Genomic DNA, 24,447 nt, shown 5'->3' on the forward strand with positions numbered 1-24,447 from the left:
GTGAGCGCGGATGTCGTTAGCTGACGGCCGCTCGGATCAGCAGCGGTGCTGGGCTTAATAGTTGCTAATGGCTGTCTCCAGGGAAGCAACCTCCTTTCCTTCCTCGCGGTCTTCTTTATTTATTTTTTTTTCCCTAAAGATGCTGCGAACTTAATTGCAGAGGTCCCAGCAGGGTAACAAACTTACTTATTTCAAAGATTATATATGTTAGCTTTTATATTCCGTAAATATCTAAAAGTAAACATCTAAAAGTGGAAAAGTCGACAACACTGTTCAAAAGTCGAACTTCGTCGAATTTTCCCCAAAAGTGTGAATGTTCGGCGATCAGCGCACCTCTAGGTTCGATAAAAGTTCGCAAAAACCCGTACTGTTTTCTTGTTTTGTCCGGCGACAGAAAATTTTTGAATTTTGGATTACGCCTGTTTTTAGTCAGAGTGGCTAAATTACAAGATATCTTTCTTTTTTATTTTTCGCACGACGCACGACGCAAATGCGCTGCGTTGCGTCGTGCAGCACAGCGCCTCCCCATTGGCTCGTCGTAAGGCCCGCTTCAGACGGGGAGGGTTGTTCCCTAGCTTTCCCTAGATTGACACCAATTGCTGAGATCGGGTCCGGTTCGAAAGGAGCGAGCAACTGAAGCGGCAGTTGCCAATCAGGGACGCAATATTTTTTTGACGTGATACCCCGTCCTGGTAATGATGACAACTAAAGGCTTGGTGTTTGTTTAAAATTAACCGTTTTTTTTTTTTTTTTTTTTTTAGGGAGGGGGAGGGGATAGACTGTTTTACAAAGATCAGTTAGTCACATATATAAACGCATAAAAGCACGTTCATTGCGCGTAAAGGCCTGTCTGTCTATGCTAGATCGCAAACTCAACGATGGAGTTAACTCAATCGGTCGCTGATTGGCTGCCCTTTTGGTCACGTGATGTGACGTTGCGATTGAGTTTTTCCCTACGGATTCCGATGGAGTTCGAGGTATGCTGGTGAAATAATAAAGTTAGCGGTGACGTCAAAATGTCGTCACGATTGAGTTTGGCGATTGAGATAACTTTGTAGTCGGGGGGCAGCCGGAGTTGAACTCCATCAGTAAAGATGGCGACCCTCACGTACGGGGCGCTGTTGTTACGTTCGGAGTCGGAGCGCGTTTTCCGGGACCACCGCGACGCCTTCGATATGTCGGAGGCTAGGTTTGTGCGTGAATACCGCCTCACGAAGGACGTAGCCCGTTGGCTTTGCAACGAGCTCCGCCGAAAGCTCCAACGACGTCGCGTGGGGCCTCATGTGCTGACCGTGGAGCTGCAAGTGCTCGTCGCCCTCCGTTTTTATGCCGCTGGCGGCTTCCAGGGAACAGTGGCAAGCGATGAAAACATTGCAATTCATCAGTGCAGTGTAAGTCGCGTGCTGGTGGACGTGACGGAGGCAATCATCGATTGCCCCGGTCCAGCGTGGGTGAAGTTCCCGCAGACGGACCAAGAGAAGGCGGCAGCCAAGAGGAAGTTTTACCTTCTGTGCGGCTTCAGTGGCGTGATCGGTAAATACCTTCTATGTAGTAACACTGCTGTGTCTGACAGTCAATCAATGCGCTTAGTCGAGAGTTTTCGGTGGAAAATAGAATTTGGAGGTGATAGCTTAATCAATCTAACGACTTATTAGAGCACACGGACATGATATATATAGGGGCGAGAACTATCGTAAGTTGGCGACCCCCAGGATCAGAAAATTGTTCCGATTAACTATGTTGCAGCAAGCTGTATTCATTCTCGTGTTTTCATTTGCCCTAGCATGGCACCAGCCCTTCTCCTTGAAGTTTTGTGTTCATAGAGATGAAGTGAACTGTTGCTTGATTAATAAAGGTGCTAAAACCATTTTGTGTTACAGGGTGCGTTGATGGGACTCAGATTGCCATCCGGGCTCCATCTGAGAACGATGAACGGTTCTCTAAGGCGGCATACTGGTGCCGCAAAAACTACTATGCCCTCAATGCTATGGTGGTAAGTGTATTTTCACAGTTCCAAGTTATACATATGTGATAGGTGGCCAGAGGATGCTTCTGGTGTGCCCACCATGTATAAAGCACAGGTTGTCAAAAAGAAATCGGAGTAACAATGTGCGTGCCTGGCATGTGCTCGTCAATTCCCGGTCTGTTCCTCGAAGCTCAATGGATATCACAATGCAGGGAAACTTAACAGTCTGGAAATACTAATAGACGGATCTCACTAGCCATTTTAACTATGCCACTGCTGCCGCAATGCCTCGAGGGAACTTTAGTTCTTCTGCACGTGCAACAACCCCACTGGAACTCTGCACGTGTAGAGCAGGAGATGGCATGAGTCCTCATGCACTGCAGTGTGCCTCCTGCAAACTAAAGTTGTGGCGGCACCACGCATGCGCCAAACGCTTGGTGAGATGTATATTCAGTGAAAGATAACTAGTAGACTTGGAACGGTTTTTAAAAGTGACGGATGGCGAAATCATTTAACACATTAAAGGCACGTTCACCCTGGCGAGTAGCGACACGCGACCACTGCACATTCACACTGCCGGTGTTCGGCGAGTCACTTCTCAGTAGCCGCAGTCGATTCAGTGCACCCCGCCACAGCTTGGGTTCGCATTTCGCTACTTTTGCATTTTTGTTGTCTGACAGCTGCACGTGTGTCATCATTACCATATGAAAAAGACTTGTTATGTTGACTTGAGTCCTTCGGAACCATACAGAGATAGAAGAACAATTGCTACTTGGGCGTGCACTCACTCGAGCTGCCGCGTCTCAGCACATACCTAGCAAGAAGCGGCACAGACTTGCTGCCAGGCCGAGTTCTTTTTCCGGCGCTAGTTGAAATCGGGCTGCTGCGTTTATAAAGCAATGGGCATTATTTAATAGCGGGGACCAGAGCCGCGCCGCAGAGACCTCCGTGGTTTTGTATCCCCATCCACTACCGCGAACCGAGGCATTGAACAGACATGTCGGTTGCTTCTGGCACAAATATTCGGCGTACCGGATGTAAACAAATGCGAGGCGCACTCATGTCAGATCCGAGGGGCCACTAATTGGTTCTGCTGCCGGGGAACCGCGACAAGTTGCAAAATGTCCTCGAAGCGACTGCTCCCGACCTGTCGCTTTTGATAATTGCGACTGTCACTTCTGTGACAAAAGTTGTTGTGCAACAGCTGCGACTTGCTGGTGTGAACGTGCCTTAAGGGTCTTTAACGAGTACATCATACATGAAACTTATTTGTTCATAAGATTGGCAATTCGTGACAACAGGCATTGTGTTACTCAAAGACGCATCTCTCTCTTCCACTTGGGACAGCATGGAGCAACATGTGTTCGGCCAGCTCATTGAGAGCCAAATCGTTGAAGATCAACTTGTCGAAGACTAACTTATCATAGGCTAATTCGCAGAAAGGGGAAACCTGTTGCATGGCAGTTTGTCGAATTATCTGAGATAGATTTCTAGGTGAAGGTCTCTGGTCAAACAATCGCACAATGGAAAGCAGAAAAGATTGAAGATACACTTCTTGGAACACTCATATCACACATTTGTCCCCTGTGTCCTGAATCTCCTAGAATATTAGTGTTGTGATTTCTAGTTTTACGTTTTTCTCATCGTTGGGTTGCTAGCATGTAGTGATGGGAGCTCATAATGTATCTTTTAAGGTTCGAATCGAACATGTGAACATAGTGCTTCCTGTCCAGAGTGTATGAACTGATAATGTGCAAAAGAACAGAACACTAACTGGTCGGTTGTGATTCAAGCTAAATGCAATGTTAAAAAAAGTGGCAACCAGATTACCTCTTTAGCTAACTGACTTTCGACGAGCTGCCCTATTACGAGCTTGCCTATTCGACAAGTTGGCCTTCGACGAGATGTCCTTGACCCGTACACCCCGCACAAGTTATGCTCATATCATTTTATTTATTTTCCTCTCTTCTTTTACCGCCTCTCCAGCAAGATGCGGTTAAGGCTGAGGTTATCAAAACCTCTCAGCTGTTGTGATGTTGCATGCTTTAGGGTCACAGTACAGTGCACATTACCTCTACACGCATTAGACTCTAATTACACTCTAAGAAACGTGACCAGTAATTTTAATATTAATTTATTACTTTTAGCTTTAAAACTTATTGCAATCTGTATTGAAAATGGCTTTTTTTTTCTTTTTAACCTTAGTAGTTGCAAAATATGAATTGCGCTACCAACTATATTATGGTTTTGTCGCTCTTGAAGTCACAGGCAAGGGAAAACACCCCGAGCGTTTGCCTCACTGCCCTTCTGCCAACTCGTGGAACTTTGAAAGCGCCAAGACTGGGCGCCGACTGTGGAGCTGAATGACCGTCGCGCCGCAGGCCTCCGCGACGCCAATGTGGTCGTGCCTTAAATGTGTGTCTACATAGTGCAAGAAAATTCAGATTTAATGATGATGATGACAGCAAATTGCGGCAATCGGTTGCTGCGTGTGAACGCGAGCGGCCCGTGTTGCTGGTACTGCGACGTCAAGTTGCTGGGAGAAATTTCCCCGTCTGAAATGTTATTTTTCTAGCACTATTTAGACACAGAGTTAGGCGCTATAGACGTGTTTTTGTAGATTTAAATTTCATAGAGAATACTTATCCATCTTTCGGAACGGTTTATTTCCAAAAGCGATCAATTTCAAACCAGAACCAAGTCTTTAGTTTTCATTGACTCATTACCACCGGCACGGGGTGTCACGTGAAAATATCGCGTCCCTGATTGGCTGCTGCCGCTTCAAACGTCTTCGAATTGCTCCGAGTTGCTCGCTTGTTTCGAGCCGGACCCGATCTCAGCAATTTGTGTCGATCTGCAGGGAAAGCTAGAGAACAAGCCGCCAGCAAACAAAAACTTGCCAAGAAAGTTGTCCCGTCTGAAGCGGGCCTACGCCCTCCGCTACTAAGAAGCCGCTACTGCGCCTGCGCGCCCAAGGGCCTGACTGTAGGTTTCCGGGTATCGTATAGCGGGTTGCAGAGAGCGTTGCTGGACGGCGAAAACGATCTACGAAAACTCCCTATTGTAAAGTGATTCCCTTACTTATACACGTAAACACTTCGCTGTAAATCGCTACATTTTTATTCACAAAAAAAGGCGGGAATCTGGAATCGAATAGGCTACCCACCAGCCCCCCCCCCCCCCCCCCCCCGCCCCCCCTTCTCCCCCCCCCCCCCCCCCCCCCCCCCCAAAGAAAATAGGGAGTTTTCGTAGATCGTTTTTCCTGTCGCGCAACGCTCTGCGCAACCCGCTACGATACCCGGAACTCTACAGTCAAGGTCATTAGCGCGCAGGCGCAGTAGCGGCTTCCTCGTTGAGGAGGGCTTAGCGGAGGGGGAAACGCGGTCTACGGAACCCCCCTAATTAGTGTTCATTTCGGTAAACTTGACCGCAATCACGCTATTTACAAACGCAAAACGAGGCCTGGCTTTCTTCGATTGCTCGAAGCCTTTCTGTACAATGCCTAACATGTGTTTGTTTTCTTTTCTGCAGGTTCTAACGACAAAGCCAGAGGGTCCAGGTGGTTATTTCTATACAAAAACATGTTCAAAAGTGCGGGCGAGCTGGCGTAGTGTATCTATATATCTCATCTTTTTTTTTATTGCGATAGCAGTTAGTGGGATACTTCGCGGGTTTCGCGCCGTCGACCGCGCTTCATAGCGACGCGGACCATTTACGGCACTCCGCCAAAAGATTCACATTGACGTCACGCTGCTGACGTCACGCCGCGCATCACGTCATATCTGGTATCTGGAGTCAGCTGACACCATGACGTGACACGTTATAAGTCACGTTGCACAGCCACGCGACTTAATGACGTCAGGTGACACGGTCAATCACGTGATGTCATGACGTCACGTGACACTGTCATGCCACGGGACATTGAAACGCCACGTGACAATACGTCGTCACGTAAAACCGTGACGGCATGCAGAAACGTAAACATGAGTCTGCTGATAATAGAAACGATAAAAACAAAGCGTTTTCGCTAATTATGCCAAAGGCACTCGGGCCATAAAACCAAAAAAGTAGGTGGGTGTTCAGCCGGCTAAACCACGGGCGTCAAATCAGGTGTAGCTACACCCTTGAAACTTGAGTGCGCGATTTTGGAAGCGTTGTTGAGTGATTCCAAGGCGGTGTGTGGGAAGGGTTCATGCATACGCATGCAGTTCCGTCGTTCCCTGGATTTCCAACTTGGGCGCGCTATTTTCGAAGTGTTTCTCAAATACCACGAGACGGTCCTAGTTAATTTAACAGGTTGACGGAATGCTCTCTACTTAATACGAGCTAATTGGTTCCAAAACCCTATGGAGCTTTCGTCGGGGTGTTACTCGGTTTACTAAGAAATCGCCTGTGCGGACCCTATGATGCGCGCTTGCACCTTTATAGTTCATTCGGTCCATCTGCTCGGAAATAAATGTTTTTTTTCGATTGAAGATGGGAAAAGGTCACTAAGCAATTGTTTGCCTCCTCGACAAGCTCAAGGCAGTCACTGCTTTCAGAAATATTAAAAATGCCCCTCTCGGTTTTTGTGAATACGACCATTTTCATAATGTCACTGAGATGGGACGCACTGAAAGCGACGTGATAATAACTGAACGTGTTCTAGTTACAAGCGTCCTCGTGTGTTGCTAGCAGCTCAAAGAATATTAGAATACTTTTCTTGAAACACAGGATGAATTTTTCATTTTCTTTTTTGTGCTGCTTTTTTTGCTGTATTTGATGAAGACAAATTTGATTTTAAAAACTGCTAGCATCCTTGTTGTCACACCTCTAGAACAGGCCTAACGTTATCTGCGTCCCTGTTTATTGTAAGCCTTTTAATGCAACAGCTTTTAGTAAGCTCGTCAAGAATAGTAAAGATTTTTTTAACCACAACAAAACTTTTTTATATATATATAGCACGTATAGTTATTTTTATTTTTGGTAAAAAAATAAAATAAAATGGTTGAGATGGCGGACTTGAGGAGGAAGTAAAACCCGTGAGCGGGGCTTGGGTCTCTGCCGTTCGCGTAGCGCGTGGCCTCAGGGGACGTCGATCTGAAGAACACTGAGGTCTGCCGGCCCGTGCTCCGTGCGTTTTCAAAATGCGTAAAGAAACGGTATGTAGGGAAAACATGCGCTTAACTTTTATTGCTTAAACCAACGTTCTAATTATATTTTTTTTATAAATGTCCTGGTGTTTTTTTTTTTTTTTTTCAATTTATATTTATATTTAAAAAAAGAACTGGTTTATTCTATTGTTATTTAAAGTCTCAACTAAGGCTCGACCTGGTTAGAGCCAAGGGAACATGAATATATATAAACCGCATTTATTATTTAGTGACCACGTATAACTACCGCCTTACTACCTTTGTGTTTGCATGAATGACGGCATCTACAGCTTCGCGATTCCGACGGCACGAAGCATCGGCTGCAAAGACGCTTTTCTCTTCCTCGAAAGTAAGTGGAGCACTTCCATCGCTTCGCTGGAAAAGCCCGATGCGGTGCTCCAAGCATACGTGAGGCACAATACGGCACTCCCATGCAGTGCCCCAGTTAAAAGACATCTGCACGAAGAAACCAAGCAAGACGTCTGGCCACACATTTGAGAGCCAGCTACAGCAATCTGGCAAGTAATGCCACAAACGTGACGGATTACTTTTTGGTGTAACGGTCACTTAATTTTATGGAAGGGTTATCGTAGCGGTAATTAAATACAATTCAGCCGCGAGTAACTGTAAATGTAATTCCTTAGTTCCTTTTTGTTTTAGGTCGTTGTAGTTTATGCAGATCCATCGTATCATTATAGGGTATCCTAATCAGAGGTATCCGAACGATTTACTAAAGCCCCCTTAACGTTTCAGAGGGTTTGTAGGCCAGTGCTGATTATATACTCGTGAATACGTATCGTGTCACAGAAACGTAGAAAAGAAAAATGACAAGAAAGAAAAGCTCAAGGCCACCGCTGTTCCCCCGCCGCCGCAGCGGCATGGATGGATGGACTCACCTGCAAAGGAAGCTTATCCCATCGCTGCCGCGTCTCGTGGTACCTCTTCTCGAACGACTGATTCCAGTAACTCTTGGAGAATCTCTTGAAGTCGAGCTCCGCGAAGACATCGGGCGTCCTGATGTCCACGTCCGACCTTGCGGGCACGGCGATGCACTGTTCGCGCCCGCTCTTCCTCGTCGCCTTGGTCCACGGCCAAGAGAACGGGGTCCGGTGATGCTGCAGCCGCGAACGAGTCGAGCTGCTGTGCTGCGACGACGAAACGCCGGTCCTCTTCGCGTCTCCTTTGTCGTGGGGCGACGCCGCCGCTCCGTGCCCGACGACGTCGTCCAGCGGCGGAGGCTGATCGCTCACCTTAGACTGGTGGTAGAAGAGCACGAGTCCGACGGCCACGAGAAAGCAGGCGACGAGGGCTCCGCGGACCTTCGCCTTGCGGCTGACACACTTCATCTCGTCGCGCAGGTAGCACCACTGAACGACGACGTCTACTTCGAGCCCGATGGCACACCGTCTCTGCTCCCGTCGTCGCCCATCGGAGGAGCTGCAAATGAAGCGCGCGGAGACGACGACTGCTGTCCGATGTTAGCCGACGCTACACTGCGTGACGCACGTCAGGGAGGCTTCCTCACAACGCCGCCGGACTCTCCTCCGCGAGCGCGACTCCTCGGTTCGGGAAAATCGAACTGCGAGAGGACGGCGGGGACGCCGAGTTGGCCGAGCCAGCCGAGCCGCCGAGCCGTCGATGAAGGAGCGTCCTCTGACGGAACTTCGGGCGAGCCGCTGCGGCCGCTCTGCTGCTGCTGCCGAGGTGATTTCTCCGGTGCGCTGTGTGGCGCCGAGGTGGGCCCCAGTAGGCCCGATACCGCACGCTGACGGGCGCAAGTAAACAGACACAAAGACGGATTGAGAGCAGCGTGCCAGCATGTCGCTCACTGGGTCAAAAGACGCCGTGCGGTAGCGTCTCGACGAGCGCGCTGCTGCTCAAACCTGCGCTCTTTTTCTTTCTCTTTTACGGTGAGCTTTCCCCCACTCTCTTTCTGGGACGTTTCTTTTTTTTTTTTTTTTTGCACTTTTCGTGAGTGCGGGACGGTGCTTGAAGGGCCGCGCCGCCGCCGCCGCTGCGCGTTGGTGCCGCCATCTATCGAGTTCTAGGTCACAGTGTCAAGCGCACCAGCAGGCGCTCAATCTTGGCGGCTGTCGAGAGGTCAGGGCGATTTCAGCGTTGGGGGGGTCGCTTTCGGGGGCAGGGCACAGCTGGGGGGGGGGGGGGGGGGGGGGGGGGGGGGGGAAAGAGTTAAATTTAAATTTGCGGAATCGGCAGTGCCAGTAAAAAGAGTGGGAAAAAACCAGGAAGTCTAAAATGGAACGGAAAACGCGCCAGTCTGCCGTTCCGGTTTAATACACCCGGGCCGGCTTGCTACCAGTGGGCGCGTTAACCGCGCTCCTTAGAGAAACCGTTTATGTTCAATACGCCTCGCAAGTGGGCTCATTTTCGTCTTCTGCGCATGAGAAAGGAAGTAGCGGTGACGTCAGAACGCCGAGCCCTGATTGGCTGATCGCGACCCCCTATCTGAGCGTCGTCTGCTCCTTTGCAACGCCGTCTGCTCGCAACGTCGTCTGCGTCTGTCTCACCTTTCCTGTGACTTTCGGAAGTGCAGGTCTTCACGAGCGAGCTCGACTTCGCCTTTCAGAGAGGGCAGACGAAATAACTCGAGCGGTACGTTGTTTTCGTTTAACAACTAGCAGACGCGCATCAAGGAGGGAAGTCAAAGGACTCACTGGCGAGGTGTCCCGAGGCGCCGAGGTTTGTTCGCTAAGGACCGAGAGTGAGGGTGGTTAGTGTCCGCAAGTTCCCTCCCAAATACTTTTTCCCTCCTTTCGTGTGCGGCGAGACCCCTCACTCTTTAACGGCGTCTGCGGGTTGGCGCAGTTAACGTCGTCTGCTTTACGTCTGCTAGTCGAAGCGATGGCTGCTTTGCCTTTTCTGCGTCTGTCGGAGATTCACCGCTTTTTCACCGGCGAGAGTCACCGTTGCCTCGGGAAACAAGGAGATAACAAGAGGAAGAAATTGACCTCTTAATCTAAAATTGAGGACAGCGAGCAAAGTTTAATACGGGAACGGTTCACAAGGGTCGCGCGGGCATATTCCATTCAGCAGGCCAGCCGGTCGTGGGCAGACGGTCGCCGAGTCGCGGAGTGCCTGCTAGGCCTAACTGCCGATCTCGCTTGGTCGCGTTCGGTGGAATCGTGGCCGTTGGAGCTTTTCCCGGGTGTTTGTGGACCGAGCGTTCTTGTTCGTCGTGGTCTGTTTCAAGTACTTTTTACTTTTTTCTTGCTGCTTGAAGTCGGGACGCGTGAGAAGCGCACGTAGAAAAATAAACGTCCGTGGGTCGTCGCGACCGCGACGCTGCCGGCCATGCTGATTTGATAGTAAGAAGTGCGTAAGACAGCTTCAGAGCTGTCGTAGGATTTTGTCGTTACCTGCGCAAAACTTACGAAAATTTCGTTTCGTGAATACTTACGCACATTTCTAGCGTAAGATTGTTTCGTGAATCTGGCCTCTGCACTTCCGAAAGTCGCAGGAAAGGTAAGACAGACGCAGACGACGTTGCGAGCAGACGACGTTGCAAAGGAGCAGACGACGCCCAGATAGGGGGTCGCGATCAGCCAATCAGGGCTCGGCGTTCTGACGTCACCGCTACCCCCTGCGCAAGAAGCAGACGAACTTGCCCTCCGCATAGGCCTTCCCGTAAAAACCCAGGAGACCTTGCAACGGGGAGAATTGCGGGGCTTTTCGGATGTACGCTCGGTGCAGTCTCGAATGCTTCGTACATCATGGTAGTAGCGCGATTCGCTTCTTATTATATCGGGCATCCCCAAATAGCGGCCAGGTTCTTTAAATCGACCGCAAAATGCGGTTTCTTAACCTACCGCGCTACAATTTTCTACAGAGTTGTCCACAGGTGGTGCGTTTTTACAGCGGAGCTGTTAAAGGGGCCCTGCAACAACTTTTTGACTCGTTTTTAATTTGCACCGGGCCTGAGCGCACTGGTAGCAAGCCGGCCCGGGTGTATTAAACCGGAACGGCAGACTGGCGCGTTTTCCGTTCCATTCTAGACTTCCTGGTTTTTTCCCACTCTTTTTACTGGCACTGCCGATTCCGCAAATTTAAATTTAACTCTTTCCCCCCTTTCTATGTATCTTCCTCATGTCTAATTACCGTTACCAACACGCTCGTTTTGTTCTTAACTTAAAGAAACTTTTCTTTTCTCAAATTTCGCTTTATTTTAAAAGTTATAGGCAAATTAGAATTACAAAAACAAGCAAAAAATAACCTCCTTCATGACGTCGTAGGTCCTGGCTTGAGTGGCCGTGAACTAGCGGAGGAGTAGTGAGCTCATCAAGCGCTCACGGCCAGGGTGTCGAACCGAAATTTTTATCGGTTCGGTTCCGGTTCGGGTTCACGGCTTTCGGTTCGGTTCCGGTTCAGTTCCGGGGAGCAAAAAATAACGGTTCAAACCGGTTCGAACCGGTTTGAACCGGTTTGAACCGCTAAATTGAGAATATATTTTTTGCGTTGTTCTGGCAATATACACTATTTACGCCGTAAAACGAATAACTATATAGTTTCTTCGATCGTCCGTGCACTTTACTTTTGTTTTTAGGCGCCAAAAATGTGAAATTCAGTTATTTAATTTCGACGCAACAGTAGAAGAAAATCTACATTAACATACATCACGACGTGTTCATACGACTCAACATCCTTTTGTTTACCAGTAACATATATTTTACCTGAATCAAAATGTTTAAGTACAAGAGTAAAGAGTTGAGCTTATTGGTACATGCCTGTAAATAGATCAGCTTCAAATTTAGAACTATACTGTGTTTTCTTGTCTTTTCTTCATGTTTAAGTAAAATTCTAAAGTTCAAGCTGATCTATTTACACGGTATAAAATGTCGCGAAGTGTGGTAGGTCGTCTAAAATACCCGTGATTGGTACAACTTTGTGTCGCAGTATTAAAAGTGAAATCGTCTTCTTGAACTAAGGAATTAATTACATCACATAAAATTATGAAATGAGCTCTTCGTGGCGATATATATCATGAAATAAGGTTCACGAAATACACTTTACAACATATATGTATATGATGACGACCCAACAGAGCTAAAAGCAATAAAATTCTCAAAATGTAACAAATGTTTTAGGATAATTCCTTTCAGTCTATTTTTATAGAAACTACGAGCGGCAATCTAAATGCCTGTTGTATGCGACTAATCATGGCGCAAGGAGTAATTGCACTTGTTCACTCTAATATATACGCACCTTCGCACTCAGATCGAATCTGGCCCAAAATAGCACTTGCCCAAGTGAACATTTTTTTATACAGAATAAGCTGGCATAGCCTGGCTGTTGAGGTTTGTTCTGGACAAGATGCTGGACAATTTAATTTGCAAATGAGCATCACCCTTGCTAATTGATGATTTTAACACGATAGCGTTAAGGAGCTCATGTCGCAGAAAAGCCAATGCTTGTGGCGTGACTGGAAAATCCTGGTTGGTCGATAGCTTCATGACATCAGAGCTACATACCCTCGCGCAAGAATTTCAAACAACCCAAAATGCTTACGTGAAACGTGACATCACGCGTGGAATGAGAGTGATTAAAACATGACATGTAATGCGAGTTAAAGCTTGCCGTATGTCTCAAATGATTTCACTTTTGAAGGTAATTCCTTTGCCTTAAATAAAAAAAAAAATTAAGAATTTTAGACGGGATTCGAACCCACGACCCTTTAGTTGCGAGTCAGACGCTTTTCACTAGGCCAGGCGAGGCACGCTTGCGCGGCAAATGAGAATGCGATGCAAACGAGGCCCGTTGACGCTATTGCGTTCCACTTTTAAAGGCGAATCTTTAAGCTTCCTTCAGGATTTTTTTTTTGTTAAATAAAATGAAGTAGTATTTCAGGTTCTACTCGACATGGCAGCTACTTGATTAGACACTTTCTGGCGGTTTGCCAGAAAGTGTCATCGTCATAGTGCCGCCGTGCGCCCCTGTTTACTTTGTTTTTGTCCATCCCACAGACACATAAAAGTAACGTTCACCACATAAAAAAGGCAATAACAGACTTCTATATGTTTGAGAAGTTATATGTGTGAGAAACACAAAACACATAGTTATTTAAATTAGCTTCAAAATCCGAAACGTATGTAAGGCCGCCCCATATCACTTACAACGTGCCTGTCGAGGATAAAAACGCCGGAAAATATTGGCAGAAAACCTTTCAAATAATTTGGGGGGCATTGCTTTAGGGTGGTCGGCCCTCTATTTATGTTGTCAAATATTCAGTTAGTAAGTAAATATATATTTATATTGATCAATAAATTTTACTTTATAAAGTTCGCATAACCGCTTTAGACCGACGCAGAAGGACGATACTCGAAACTACGCGAGCTGTGGAGTATGCGTAAAAGTGTTTTACTGTTTTCTTATTGGCAGTGTGAAACATCGGGTTGCAGGCCACGCTAAAAAGGACTCTGTGCTCACATGATGAATTGGAAGTCAAATACACGAAATGTTCAAAAAGGGAAAGATAATTAATTTTATTTTTCCAAATAATCACTTGCAGAACGCCTTACTGCAAAAGAGATACGTAAAGATGCACGCAATAGAATTCATGATTTTACATAAATAGCGCGAAGGACAGACGAAGATTCTTAAAATCTTAGTATAAATTACATTTCATCAGCTTGCATGAGCTCGAAACTTCGCGAAATAGTGCCTCGGGAGGCTAATGTTATATTCGGTTTTACCTGTACTTGTTTTAGGCCCTCACTTTACAACACTATGCTAGAAGAGTCATGCGCTCTAACATTTCTCTAGGCTGCCATATCTCATCGCGAGACTGCTATAAATACTACACAACTTTACAATTAGGACATCTATTGCTAGCGTTGCGAATTTCACATTTCACCAGAAAGCTGAACTTTTTAGCATGGTATGCACGGGATGTCATCGCACTGTAGGCTGGTAATCATTCTGATTTCTTCTTGCTGCGAAATTTGAATTCGACGGTGCAAAAGGCACGCTGCAGGAGGTTCAAGCTCAGTGAAAGCCAAGTATTTGAAAGGCACGTATTATTATTCTTAGTGCATCGTTGTGAGGAACGGCGCGAGCGTCTGGCATGACAGAAACGTGCTTTTTGGCAAGAGCGTTTTTACAAACAAAGTAGTTTCCGGGGTCACGCTTTTTGGTCTGCGCCAAAGATGCAGGGAAGAGGAACCTTTACAACACAGTATGTTTTTAAAACTCCCCCGCTCCCCCCCCCCCCCCCCCCCCCCCAAACACACAGACGCACTTGCTGTTAAGCGCTAGTTTCCCCAGTGTCGTATCCGTCAGCAAACAAATGATGATACTAAACTCTGGAGAGCTACCGCGATCTATAAATGACGACGGCAACCAGACTTGCCGGTTGTCTCGTGGCCGCCGTTGCGCATAGATGGCGGCAACCCCTCCAGCCTTTCCAGTCTGGCTTGCCCACTTGCGGCCGGCGATTACTTTATTCCCCCCCATAGTACAGCTTGGTCCTACTTCTTCACCAGAGTGGAAAGGCTGAAAGTATTTCTGAGGAATTGCCTCCTCCGTTTGTCTGTTAATTCGACAATTTTATTTGACACTCATTAACCGCAACTCTTCATTGCTTTTATTTTGCACCCTGTGAAGTTTAAAGGGGTCAAAAAACGATATGGGGTTGGAATGTTCACGACTTTTCCGAGGCGTACTGGTCCTCTGGCCCAAGTGTACTCGCACAGGCCACCCCTGATTCAGAAGCTTCTTTGTCGCGGTGCAATGGCGAGGATTAAACGAGGCTATTTGTTTTAGTCTTGCCTTCGCAAAGATTGATGTCGTAATTGTGGGATCAAAACCACCCGCCTATCGACAGTCGAGCGCGGCTCATGGATTGGACAGGAGTACTGCGTGAGCACACGACTTCGGCTCGTAACAATCAATGCCTCGGTGGACACTCGGGTAGTGGCTCGTGTCCATCCACTGCGGTCATGAGAAGAGCCCAACTCTAACAATGCCTGGAGCTCCAGCACGGGTTTTCCTCCTTTAAAACCCCAGCGCGGGGCGTATGAATAACGTTGGCGGCATAAAACAGGCACTAGGCGACGTGGCCGCTTCTGGCTCCGAGTTCAGGGGACGAACGATGCTCATATTTCTCTAATCTTTGGGCGACTGTCATTGCCTAGAAAAAAGAGCAAAGCCAAGTTCAATCAGTTATTAACGTTTGGGAGTGATCCTGAGTAGTATTAAGTAATGTATAGAAACATTTTTATAGCTCATTTAAGCAAAATACAGAGGGGGTCGAAACTTGGGCAATAACTTGAGAACGACGCTCGTGCGAGACTTACAGCGACCGCCAACGTTCGGCTGTTCCTCTGAGGTCACTAAAATATCCCCTTTTTTTAGGCATTCCTTCCGTACACACGTGTAGTTCTATGTAACGTCACATTAATAAGTCGCGTTTAGTCATTTCAGTACTTCTATTCTCAGGAACTTCTTTCGGATGCAGTTCAGCAACAACGAAAACAAATTTCGGTGCCTCAATAATATAAAACTGGTCTTGCAACAGTTTTTTTTTTGTATTTCAATAAATAGTGTTAAAAAATAACCCCTGACGTTGATAGCTTGCGGAAACATCCATTAGTTTTCCCCTAATAACAGATGCAGAAAAAATAAAGGGTATACAGACACTGTCGATATTTCCTCAACTCGCAAATTGAACAAGCGGCCACGTGATCTGACGCTAATTATATACCGGCTAGGGTTTGGAAAGCAAAAGCTTGGCCTGAGCTTCAGATATTGTTAGAGTTGGGCTATTAATTCTCATATTTAATTGACATTAGCCATTACCCGAATATTTGGCGATGCTGATTGTCATGAACCCGAGCACTTAACTAGGGGTTATGAAAATCGCTTACGTCACGGTGTCAGGTGACTCTCGGAGCGAAATTGTACGTCATGCTGTGAATGATGTTAATACATCTAATGACTTCCTCAAATTAAATCGAGTTGACGCAGTGAGTCACGTGACGTCACGAGGCCACATTACATTACTTGACAACATGTACTGACACCATAACGTCACGTGACAACATGACATATGGTTAAACCTAGTGCCAATACAAAGGTGCCACGAAAACCCACAATTTATCATACATTGCAATTCTCTATATGACGATTTGATCAATAGATAGAAATACAGCCGCCAATTTTTTTCTCATATGTTCATTTTGTGATACTAACAAAAAAGAAAAAAGAAACATTACCTTGAACCGTTTTGAACCGGTTACCGTTATATTTCTTTTCGGTTCGGTTCCGGTTCAGTTCCAAGATGGCGGCGAAGGTTTCGGTTCGGTTCAGTTCCGGTTCGGCTAAAAATAACGGTTCTGTTCCGGTTTTCGGTTCGGTTCGGTTTCGGTTCGACACCCTGACTCACGGCTGCCGCACTCCGTGTCAACGGCTCGAGAGGGCGCCACTAAAGCACGTGTTGGATAGGCTGTATGAAGCAGGGGGGTAAAGGTGGGTGAGGAGGAGAGGCAAATCCCGCGCGCCGACATCCTGGGTCCCGAGTGAAAGATCGCGAAAAAGAGCGACAGAACACGAGAGAAAGAAACCAATGTTGCCAGCTGAAGGACGGCTGTCGCAATGGTAATCGCGAAGACTGAAAACTCTCAGCAATATAAACAGTGATAATTTAACGTTGCAAACTAAATCTGAGCTATTCTAAGGTTTATAAAAAGCAGCATACTCATTACGCTGCGTTAACTTCCCTTCTGTCGAAATCTCGAAAATCTGGTTGTTGCGAGGTTTCGTATTTCCGGGCGCGGGTGGACGCGCCCGGAAATACGAAACCCCGCAACTACCAGATTTTCGAAGCCGGTTATCTGGTTTAGTTTAGATGTTGACGGGAGGCCGTACATCCGCGTGCTATGCAAAAAGAAAGCTTCGAAAGGAACGCGAATATCTTTCCACCGGTGAGTTCGTGGGTTGTTGAAGTTCATGACACTGCTCTGATGATATATTTGTGAAATCGAAGGCAGTTGGTAACCATGTGGGACCCCGATGGTCTGCCTGCATACTCCGCCGCTTGCGGCAGCCAGAATGCATGGGAAAATGGCGGACCTTTTCCTCTAGAGTTAGTATGATCTCTATGGTATGAAGCGGGCGGCCAGGGCGGCTCGCATCGCATTTGCTGCACGCGATTAAAGACTAATTCCGCATAACACTTCATTGGCCACAAATGACAGCAAACACGGAGTAAAGATCAGTTCAGAACGGGAGCCACTTCGCGCTGCCATATCGCCAAATGGCCAAATCGTCAGCCAAGCCCGCGCCGAAAGCCTTCGGAACGCTCGGATCCTCGAGCCGGTATACGACCGCACGCCGCCGCGTACACCCGGGGTCTTTCTACGCTTGCCGTTCGTCGGAGCCTCATCCCACTAGCCCTTTCTAGTATGCGCCGTTTTTTTCCGCTGCTTGGTGGCGGGTTTGTCGATGGGTCTTTTCTTGTTTCCGTACTTTATAAACTGCATTTGTTTCTTTTCTGATCTAAAATACTGAACAAAAACTACTTTCATACATAATTGAAACGGTTCGCGACACTTATATTTTGTATTTCGACTAAAAAAAAGCTTTTAGCGGCTCTGACCAGTGGTAAGCCCAGGACCAAAGACGTCACATTTTGCGCGCTTTCGGCAACGTGGGTCGCCCTCGTAGGTGGAGGAGGTTTCCGCGTCGTCCAGTTAAAATATGACTCACTGATATTTAGTTACTCTCTCTGTGCCCGCTGGCTTGCCCGAACCCCAAGAGACGTGGAAACCGCAAAAAAGGCAGACGCTTAAATATGATTGCAGGGCCCCTTTAAGGGCTAGTTTCCAAAGGGTCGTGTCCCCTGCAAAGAAACGAAGACACCAAACTCTTGACACCTACCACCATCTATGAGCGACGGCGGCAAGCCACGTATCTGGTTGCCGCCGTCGCTCATAGATGGCGGCAACTTTTCCACTCTGGCTTGCCGACTTGCGGCCGGCCATTACTTTCCATTGTACAGCTCCGCTGGTCTTCCTTCTTTACAAGAGTGGAAAGGCTGGAAGTTTTTTTTTTCTATAAAATTTGCAAAGAGCAAACTTACCTGAGGAAAAAGTAAAGAAAGAAAAAGTCCTAACTCCTATGGGAACCCAGCGAAGCCACCGGCCTTCAGTCAATAGGGCGGCCTATTGATTTAAGACCGGTGATGTCGCTGCGTTTCCATAGGAGTTAAGCCTTTTTGTTTCTTTCCTTTTTCCTCAAGTAAGTTCGCTCTTTGTAATTAAAAAAAGAAGCGCCACCTGTGGGCAACGCTGTAGAAATTCGTAGCGCAATTATCCTAGAATGTTCGCAGTGATGCCAACTTTACGGAGCTCTCACGCAACCTGTGGTTCGAAACACCATCCACTATATGCCACTTGGCGCCAAAAATATGCAAATTCAGTGGAGTTTCTTCAAACTTAGCATAAGCAATCAGTTTGATCTAGTATGAGTCTACCGAAGAATGTGATATAAAGTGTAGGAGAAAAGCAATGGTTTTCAAAACTTGATAATGAGCTTGGCACTTACTGCGTATGTAGAGGTGCAGTTTTAAATGGACTAGATTTTTAGTATCTGGGGTTTAAAGCTGTGAAAAAGGTATTTCCCATGTAAATGTAGGATGGGTGTATTCGTTATTAAGCTCGGGGTGAGTAATCGGTTATGTATACAGCACACTTTGAATTAAAGAAGTTGACAAGTGACAGGTAGGAGTAAATTGTCATTAGTACGTGCTCAGGCTGGTGCGCTGGGAAAGCGGTTAACTTGTGCTTGCGCCTTCTAAAAATCATTTTCGATTATAAATATCGAACTCTGGGGAGCTTTATCACATCCATATACACGAACTCAACTCTCCTACGTCACGCCGTGGTGGTGGCGCGTCGGACGCACTTCCGGTCTGGGGCGGTGGGCAGAAGTCGCCGTGCGAGTCAAGCATTCCTGTGTTCTTTCGGAAGAAACCAGACAAAAAACCTGCCTTCTCGTCAAAATGCTGCGACGGGGGCTGTACCAAGAGAGTCTGGAAAGGTTTGAAGATCAGTTTACGTGTGTTTCTGCCCCCTCCGTTCGTCCGAGAACGTGGATAGTACCCGTGAAAAGTGCAAACCAGACGCTGTCGAACTAGGATTGCTTGTGCGGACAACACTTTTGTGGTCGCCAGATGTATTTGTTTTGCTCCAACATGAACGAGAGAAAAACGCCAAGTTGTCCGGACCACCCACGGAATTTATTTATTTATTTAGGAATACTGCAGGCCAATTGCGGCCCAAGCAGGATTAGGGGTTACAAAAGTGAAGTAAAAAAGTGAAGTGCGTCTTCAAATTTACACGGCCGGCTGATCGTTCGAACTTTCGTCTGCTCTTTCAAACTTGTCTGCTTTTTGTCGTCTGCTCGTTCAAACAAAAGCGGCCCGTAGACCAAACTTTGACCCGGTGGTTGCAATAAGAAGTAATTGCAGGCCTCAAATGACTTTAGTAGGCTTGGTGTAAACAGTAGATACAAGATGTTTATCATTGGTACCAATGGCCATCACCGACTTGTTACGCTTCGTCTGTTCCCGCTTCCGATTTTCAGTATCGACGTCGATCATCGCCGCTACCTTCTACAGTTTTGCAGCACGAGCGACGTCGCGACCGAAAATAGTTTGAAGTATGTCATCATGGTGTTGGCGTCCATTCTGCGGCGTTCATGCGAATGAGTCGCCGCACGTCAAATTATTTACGCAAAGCCTTTAGCGGCGTAACGAGCTTTGATAATTCCGCTCAGGCGATTAAAGTGGTAAAACATTGCTATGAGGACGTAGAATCGACAATTCCAACGCGAAAAAGAGTATGCAGACTCACACAGACGCCGACAACGTGACATTCCAATGGTTTGTTGACGCGGGACGCGGTGCTTCTTGCCCGCACTCCATTGCACATGCGTTCGAACTGTCGTCTGCTCTTTCGAACTGGTCTGCTTTTTGTCGTTCACTCGTTCAAACGACAGCGGCCCGTAAACCAAACGTTGACCCGGAAACTGCGATAAGAACTAAGTGCCGGCCTCAAAACACTTTTGAAGGTTTGTTGGGGTAAGTAGGCTAAGTGTAAGCTGTAAATACAAAAAGATGTTGATCATTGTTACCAATGGCCATCACCGACTTGTAATGCCTGATTCTACTTGCGGTTTTCAGTATCGACGTCCACTATCTCAGCTACGGTTTTCGCTTTTGCAGCCCGAGCGACGTCGCGACTGAAGATAGCGAGCAGAATCTCATTGTGGGAGTCAGGCTTTAGCGCCCATTCTGCGGCGTCCACGTGAAATGAATCGCCGCATCAGGCACGTAGCCAGGTAGGAGGCCCATGGGGCCCGGCCCCCCCTCCCCCTCCCCCCCGAAATCTTCCATTTTGCTGGGACCTCCTCTCCCCCCTTCCCCTCATACAGAATTTTGTTATGGACGCCCCCCCCCCCCCCCCCCCCCCCCCCCCGAAAAAAAATTCTGGCTACGTGCCTGCGCCGCATGTCATATTATTCACGCGAAGTTTTGCCTCTTTAATTTTGCTGAGGCCGCCCAGGTAGTCAGACATTGTTGGGAGGACGTAGAATCAACAATTCCCACGCTAAAAAGAGCACGGGGACTCCCACCGACGCCGACAACACCGCAAATCAATGGTTTGTTTATGGACGACGGCGGGCTTCTTGCCCACCGTCCACCGCGCATGCGCGGCGCCGGTGGTGTCCGCTAGGGGCGCTGCGGTTTGTTTGTAAACATGAGTTGGTATATATGTAGTGCGGCTCATTGGGGCTGTAGCCTAAGCAGGCCGTAATTGTGGAATCTTTGTAAATAGTCCTCAGAGAATGTTCCCTGAATGTAGCGATGTACCCGCGCCACGTTCCGAGGAGATTGAAAGGATGTCCCTGCATAAACTTGCAACATTTCAAGAAAGTTGCAGAAGCTCTCTGGGTGTTCTGAGAACGTTCTTAGAACCTTGTTAGGATATTGGAATGTTGATTGATTGTCCTGGTAATGTGCTATGTCTCTCTCAGAACGTTCTAAGGATGTCCCTTAGAAAACATTCCCCGAATGTAGCGATAAGTGCCTGCGCCACATTCGGACAACTTTGATAGAATGTTCTTACGTAAATTTGCAACATTCCAAGACTATTGTCCATGTTCTTTTGAACATTCCCAGAATGTTCTTAGAACGTTGTTGTGCTACGTGGGCTGCTGTAGATGAGAAATTTAGCCAGTGCAGTACAAGCGCTAGCCTGGGGTCTTTAACGTGCACCCCGCAGTAGTGATACATGCACGACTGCAGGCCGGTACGATGCCCATCCAGATCGAGATGGGCAGGGGTGGGGAATGAAAAAATCCCCACCCCTGCCCAGTGTTATATGTGTGGCAGTGCTCGTGCCTTGACGTGCAGCGTACGCGCGAGACTATCGCGTGAACTGACTGACTGCCTACCCGAGCGACAGCATGCAGCCGTGTTCTAACCGGGCTGATTTCTGTAACCCGTTTTTCTTGTAAATACACCACATTTATTGGCGACGAGGATGTTCGGGTCCACGGGTTGGATCATCGTCTGACTGCTGGGAGCTTGACTGGAGCCAAGGATTGTCCAGCCTCGGAATCCTGGAGCGGCCATCAAGCGGCAACCCCTCAGCGAAGACCATGAGTCGCATCGGGCACATCGAGTCTTTCGACGATACGACGAGCGACTGGCGCTCCTATGAAGAAAGACTGGCGTCATACCTCCTGGTAAACGAGGTTCCCGAAGGTAAGAAGGTCCATGCCTTCTTGAGTCTCATCGGTCCGAAGACGTACGCTTTTTTGAAGTCGCTTACGGCCCCGCAGTCACCGTCCGAAAAGTCGTTTACCGCGTTACTAAGCTTCTGGGCGATCATCTTGCGCCGCAGCCATCCGTCATAGCGGAAAGGGCGAAGTTCTACAAGCGTTCGCAAGAAGAAAGTGAGTCCATCGCCGAATTTGTAGCGGTACTTCGACATCTAGCACAGCGCTGCGATTTTGGAGGCTTTCTTGATGAGGCGCTACGCGACCGTTTTGTGTGCGGCCTTCGCCGAGAAGATGTACAGCGCGTCCTCTTTACAGAAGAAAAAAAGCTGACTTTCCAGAAAGCCGTAGAGAGGGCTCTTGCGATGGAAATAGCAACTAAAAGTGCAGCGTTAACGCACACCAGTGGTGCATCGGTCCCTGACGTCCACAAGGTTCGGGTCGACCACAAAGCGCGGATCGACAAGCAAGTACCAGAGCAGTCAAGTTGTTTCCGTTGTGGCTCGACCAACCACCGCAGTGACGCGTGCCCCCACGTCGGTGACACATGTTTCAAGTGCAACCGGAAAGGGCACATTCAGCGCGCCTGCCGTTCGGGTAACAAGAAGCCGACAAAATCGAAACGACAAAGGCAGGTGAAAACACTGACGTCCGTTCACGACGCGGTATCTCTGCAAGCGGTCAAGGCTGCGGGCTGGGAACCGATCACCGTACCCATAAACGTTGACGGTGTGAAGCTTACAGTGGAACTTGACACAGGCGCAGCTGTGTCCGTTGTCTCCTTGACTGAATTTCGGAAGCTGTTCCCAAGAAAGCAGCTACAACCTACAACGCTGACACTTCGCACGTATACAGGAGACTTTGTGAAACCGAAGGGTCTGGCCTTGGTCTTTGTGCAGCACAACGACCAAAGTAAGGAGCTTCCACTGTACGTCGTGGAAACCAAGGGACCGGCATTGCTTGGCAGAGAATGGCTGCGAGAAATTTGGCTAGACTGGAAGAACCTGGTCCCTGTCAACAGGCTCGACACGTCGGAGAGTCTCAAACAAAAGTTGGACGCCTTGTTGGAGAACCACAGCGACCTGTTCAAAGATGAGCTTGGCACCATTTCTGGAGAACAAGCCGAACTTTTTCTTCGTGAAGGTTCACAGCCGAAGTTTCTGAAGGCTAGAAGCATTCCATTCGCACAGCAAGCAGCAGTCGAGACAGAATTGGCAAAAATGGAAAAGTTGGAAGTCATCACGCCCGTGGCTACCAGCGAGTATGCGACACCCCTTGTATCTGTAGTAAAAAAGGATGGCAGTATACGCCTCTGCGGAGATCTCAAGGCTACGCTCAATCCCTGCCTGGAGGTGGACAGGTACCCCATACCACGTATTGATGAGCTGTTGGCGGCCTTAGCTGGCGGACAAGAATTCTCAAAGATCGACCTCAGCAGGGCTTACCAATTAACAGGTGGTTATGGCGGACAACTCAAAAAAGTTGCTAACGCTGAACACGCACAAAGGGCTGTACGCCATAAACCGTCTTGCTTTTGGCATCTCATCAGCACCAGGCATCTTCCAGAGGATAATGGATAATATGCTGAAGGGCCTGAAGGGTGTCAGCTGCTATCTCGATGACATCCTGATCACCGGAAAGTCGAAGCAAGAACACCTCAGCAATCTCGAAGCCGTCTTGTCGAGATTACAAGAACGTGGTGTGCGAGTGCGGCGTGACAAGTGCTCGTTTTTTCAGCACGAACTACGTTATCTAGGCCACGTCATCAACGCTGAAGGTGTTTGCGCATCCCCTGAGAAAGTGTCTGCACAACTGAATGCTTCTGCTCCGAAAAACAAGCAGCAACTGCAGTCGTCCCTTGGGATGGTGAACTACTACGGAAAGTTCGTTCCGCAACTTTCTACGCTGGCACACCCCTTGTACAAGATGCTAAGACAAGGAGAAGAATGGACGTGGGACGAAGTTTGTCAGTCCGCTTTTCAGAAAATCAAAGCTGCGATGACTTCCCCACCGATCTTAGTTCATTATGATCCCAAAAGACCCCTGCAGCTCGCCTGTGACGCATCGCAATACGGCATAGGCGCCGTTCTTTCTCAAGTTTCTCCGGACGGAAAAGTTCAACCTGTGGCTTACGCGTCTCGTACCTTATCGGAGGCTGACAAGAACTACAGCCAGATTGAGAAAGAAGCACTGGCCCTGATCTTCGGAGTTAAAAAATTCCACGTGTATATTTACGGCCGTTTCTTCACCTTGATTACAGACCATAAGCCTTTGCAAACCATTTTCGGCCCGAAAACAGGTATTCCAGCAATGGCTGCTGCACGGATGCAGCGCTGGGCAGTGACGCTGTCTACGTACAGCTACTCGCTCCAGTTCAAGAAATCAAGTGACAACGCTGAAGCAGACTGCTTGTCAAGATTGCCACTTGACATTGTGGCAGATGAATCTACCGAAGGAAACGAAACTTTCTATTCTCTGCGTCTAGATACGCTACCTGTCACCAGCCGTGACATTGCTCGTGCCACACGCCACGACCCTTTGTTAAGCAAAGTA

At 47.9% G+C, this 24,447-nt stretch overlaps 2 protein-coding genes and 1 long non-coding RNA gene across 3 annotated transcripts in view; 1 reads left to right on the forward strand and 2 right to left on the reverse strand.

Moving 5' to 3' along the window:
• The window catches only part of LOC8035870 (alpha-mannosidase 2), a 119,786-nt gene extending 110,809 nt beyond the window's left edge, over window positions 1-8,977 (reverse strand). Inside the window, exon 1 of the mRNA XM_029994946.4 lies at window positions 7,995-8,977. Coding sequence (XP_029850806.2) covers window positions 7,995-8,444 — 450 coding nt within the window. The 5' untranslated portion in view covers window positions 8,445-8,977. The remainder of the gene's footprint in view (window positions 1-7,994) is intronic.
• The window catches only part of LOC120848601, a 396,114-nt gene that overhangs the window by 340,389 nt on the left and 31,278 nt on the right, over window positions 1-24,447 (reverse strand). The window lies entirely within an intron of this gene.
• On the forward strand, window positions 1,126-2,135 carry LOC120848600 (putative nuclease HARBI1). Its single transcript, XM_040220590.3, has 2 exons — window positions 1,126-1,533; window positions 1,881-2,135. Exons 1-2 carry the CDS (start codon window positions 1,176-1,178, stop codon window positions 2,030-2,032), a joined length of 510 nt encoding a protein of 169 aa, XP_040076524.3. The 5' UTR covers window positions 1,126-1,175; the 3' UTR covers window positions 2,033-2,135.

Source organism: Ixodes scapularis, unplaced genomic scaffold, assembly GCF_016920785.2.
Source record: "Ixodes scapularis isolate PalLabHiFi unplaced genomic scaffold, ASM1692078v2 PGA_scaffold1__304_contigs__length_218370807, whole genome shotgun sequence".
Classification (NCBI taxonomy): domain Eukaryota; kingdom Metazoa; phylum Arthropoda; class Arachnida; order Ixodida; family Ixodidae; genus Ixodes; species Ixodes scapularis.

What these genes read in the sequence shown, in the direction of transcription:
- LOC120848600 (XM_040220590.3), top strand. Translation starts at nt 1,176, where the DNA reads ATGTCGGAGGCTAGGTTTGTGCGTGAATACCGCCTCACGAAGGACGTA. An exon ending in CGGCTTCAGTGGCGTGATCG is followed by an intron (nt 1,534 to 1,880) that starts GTAAATACCTTC and finishes TTTGTGTTACAG; the next exon opens with GGTGCGTTGATGGGACTCAG.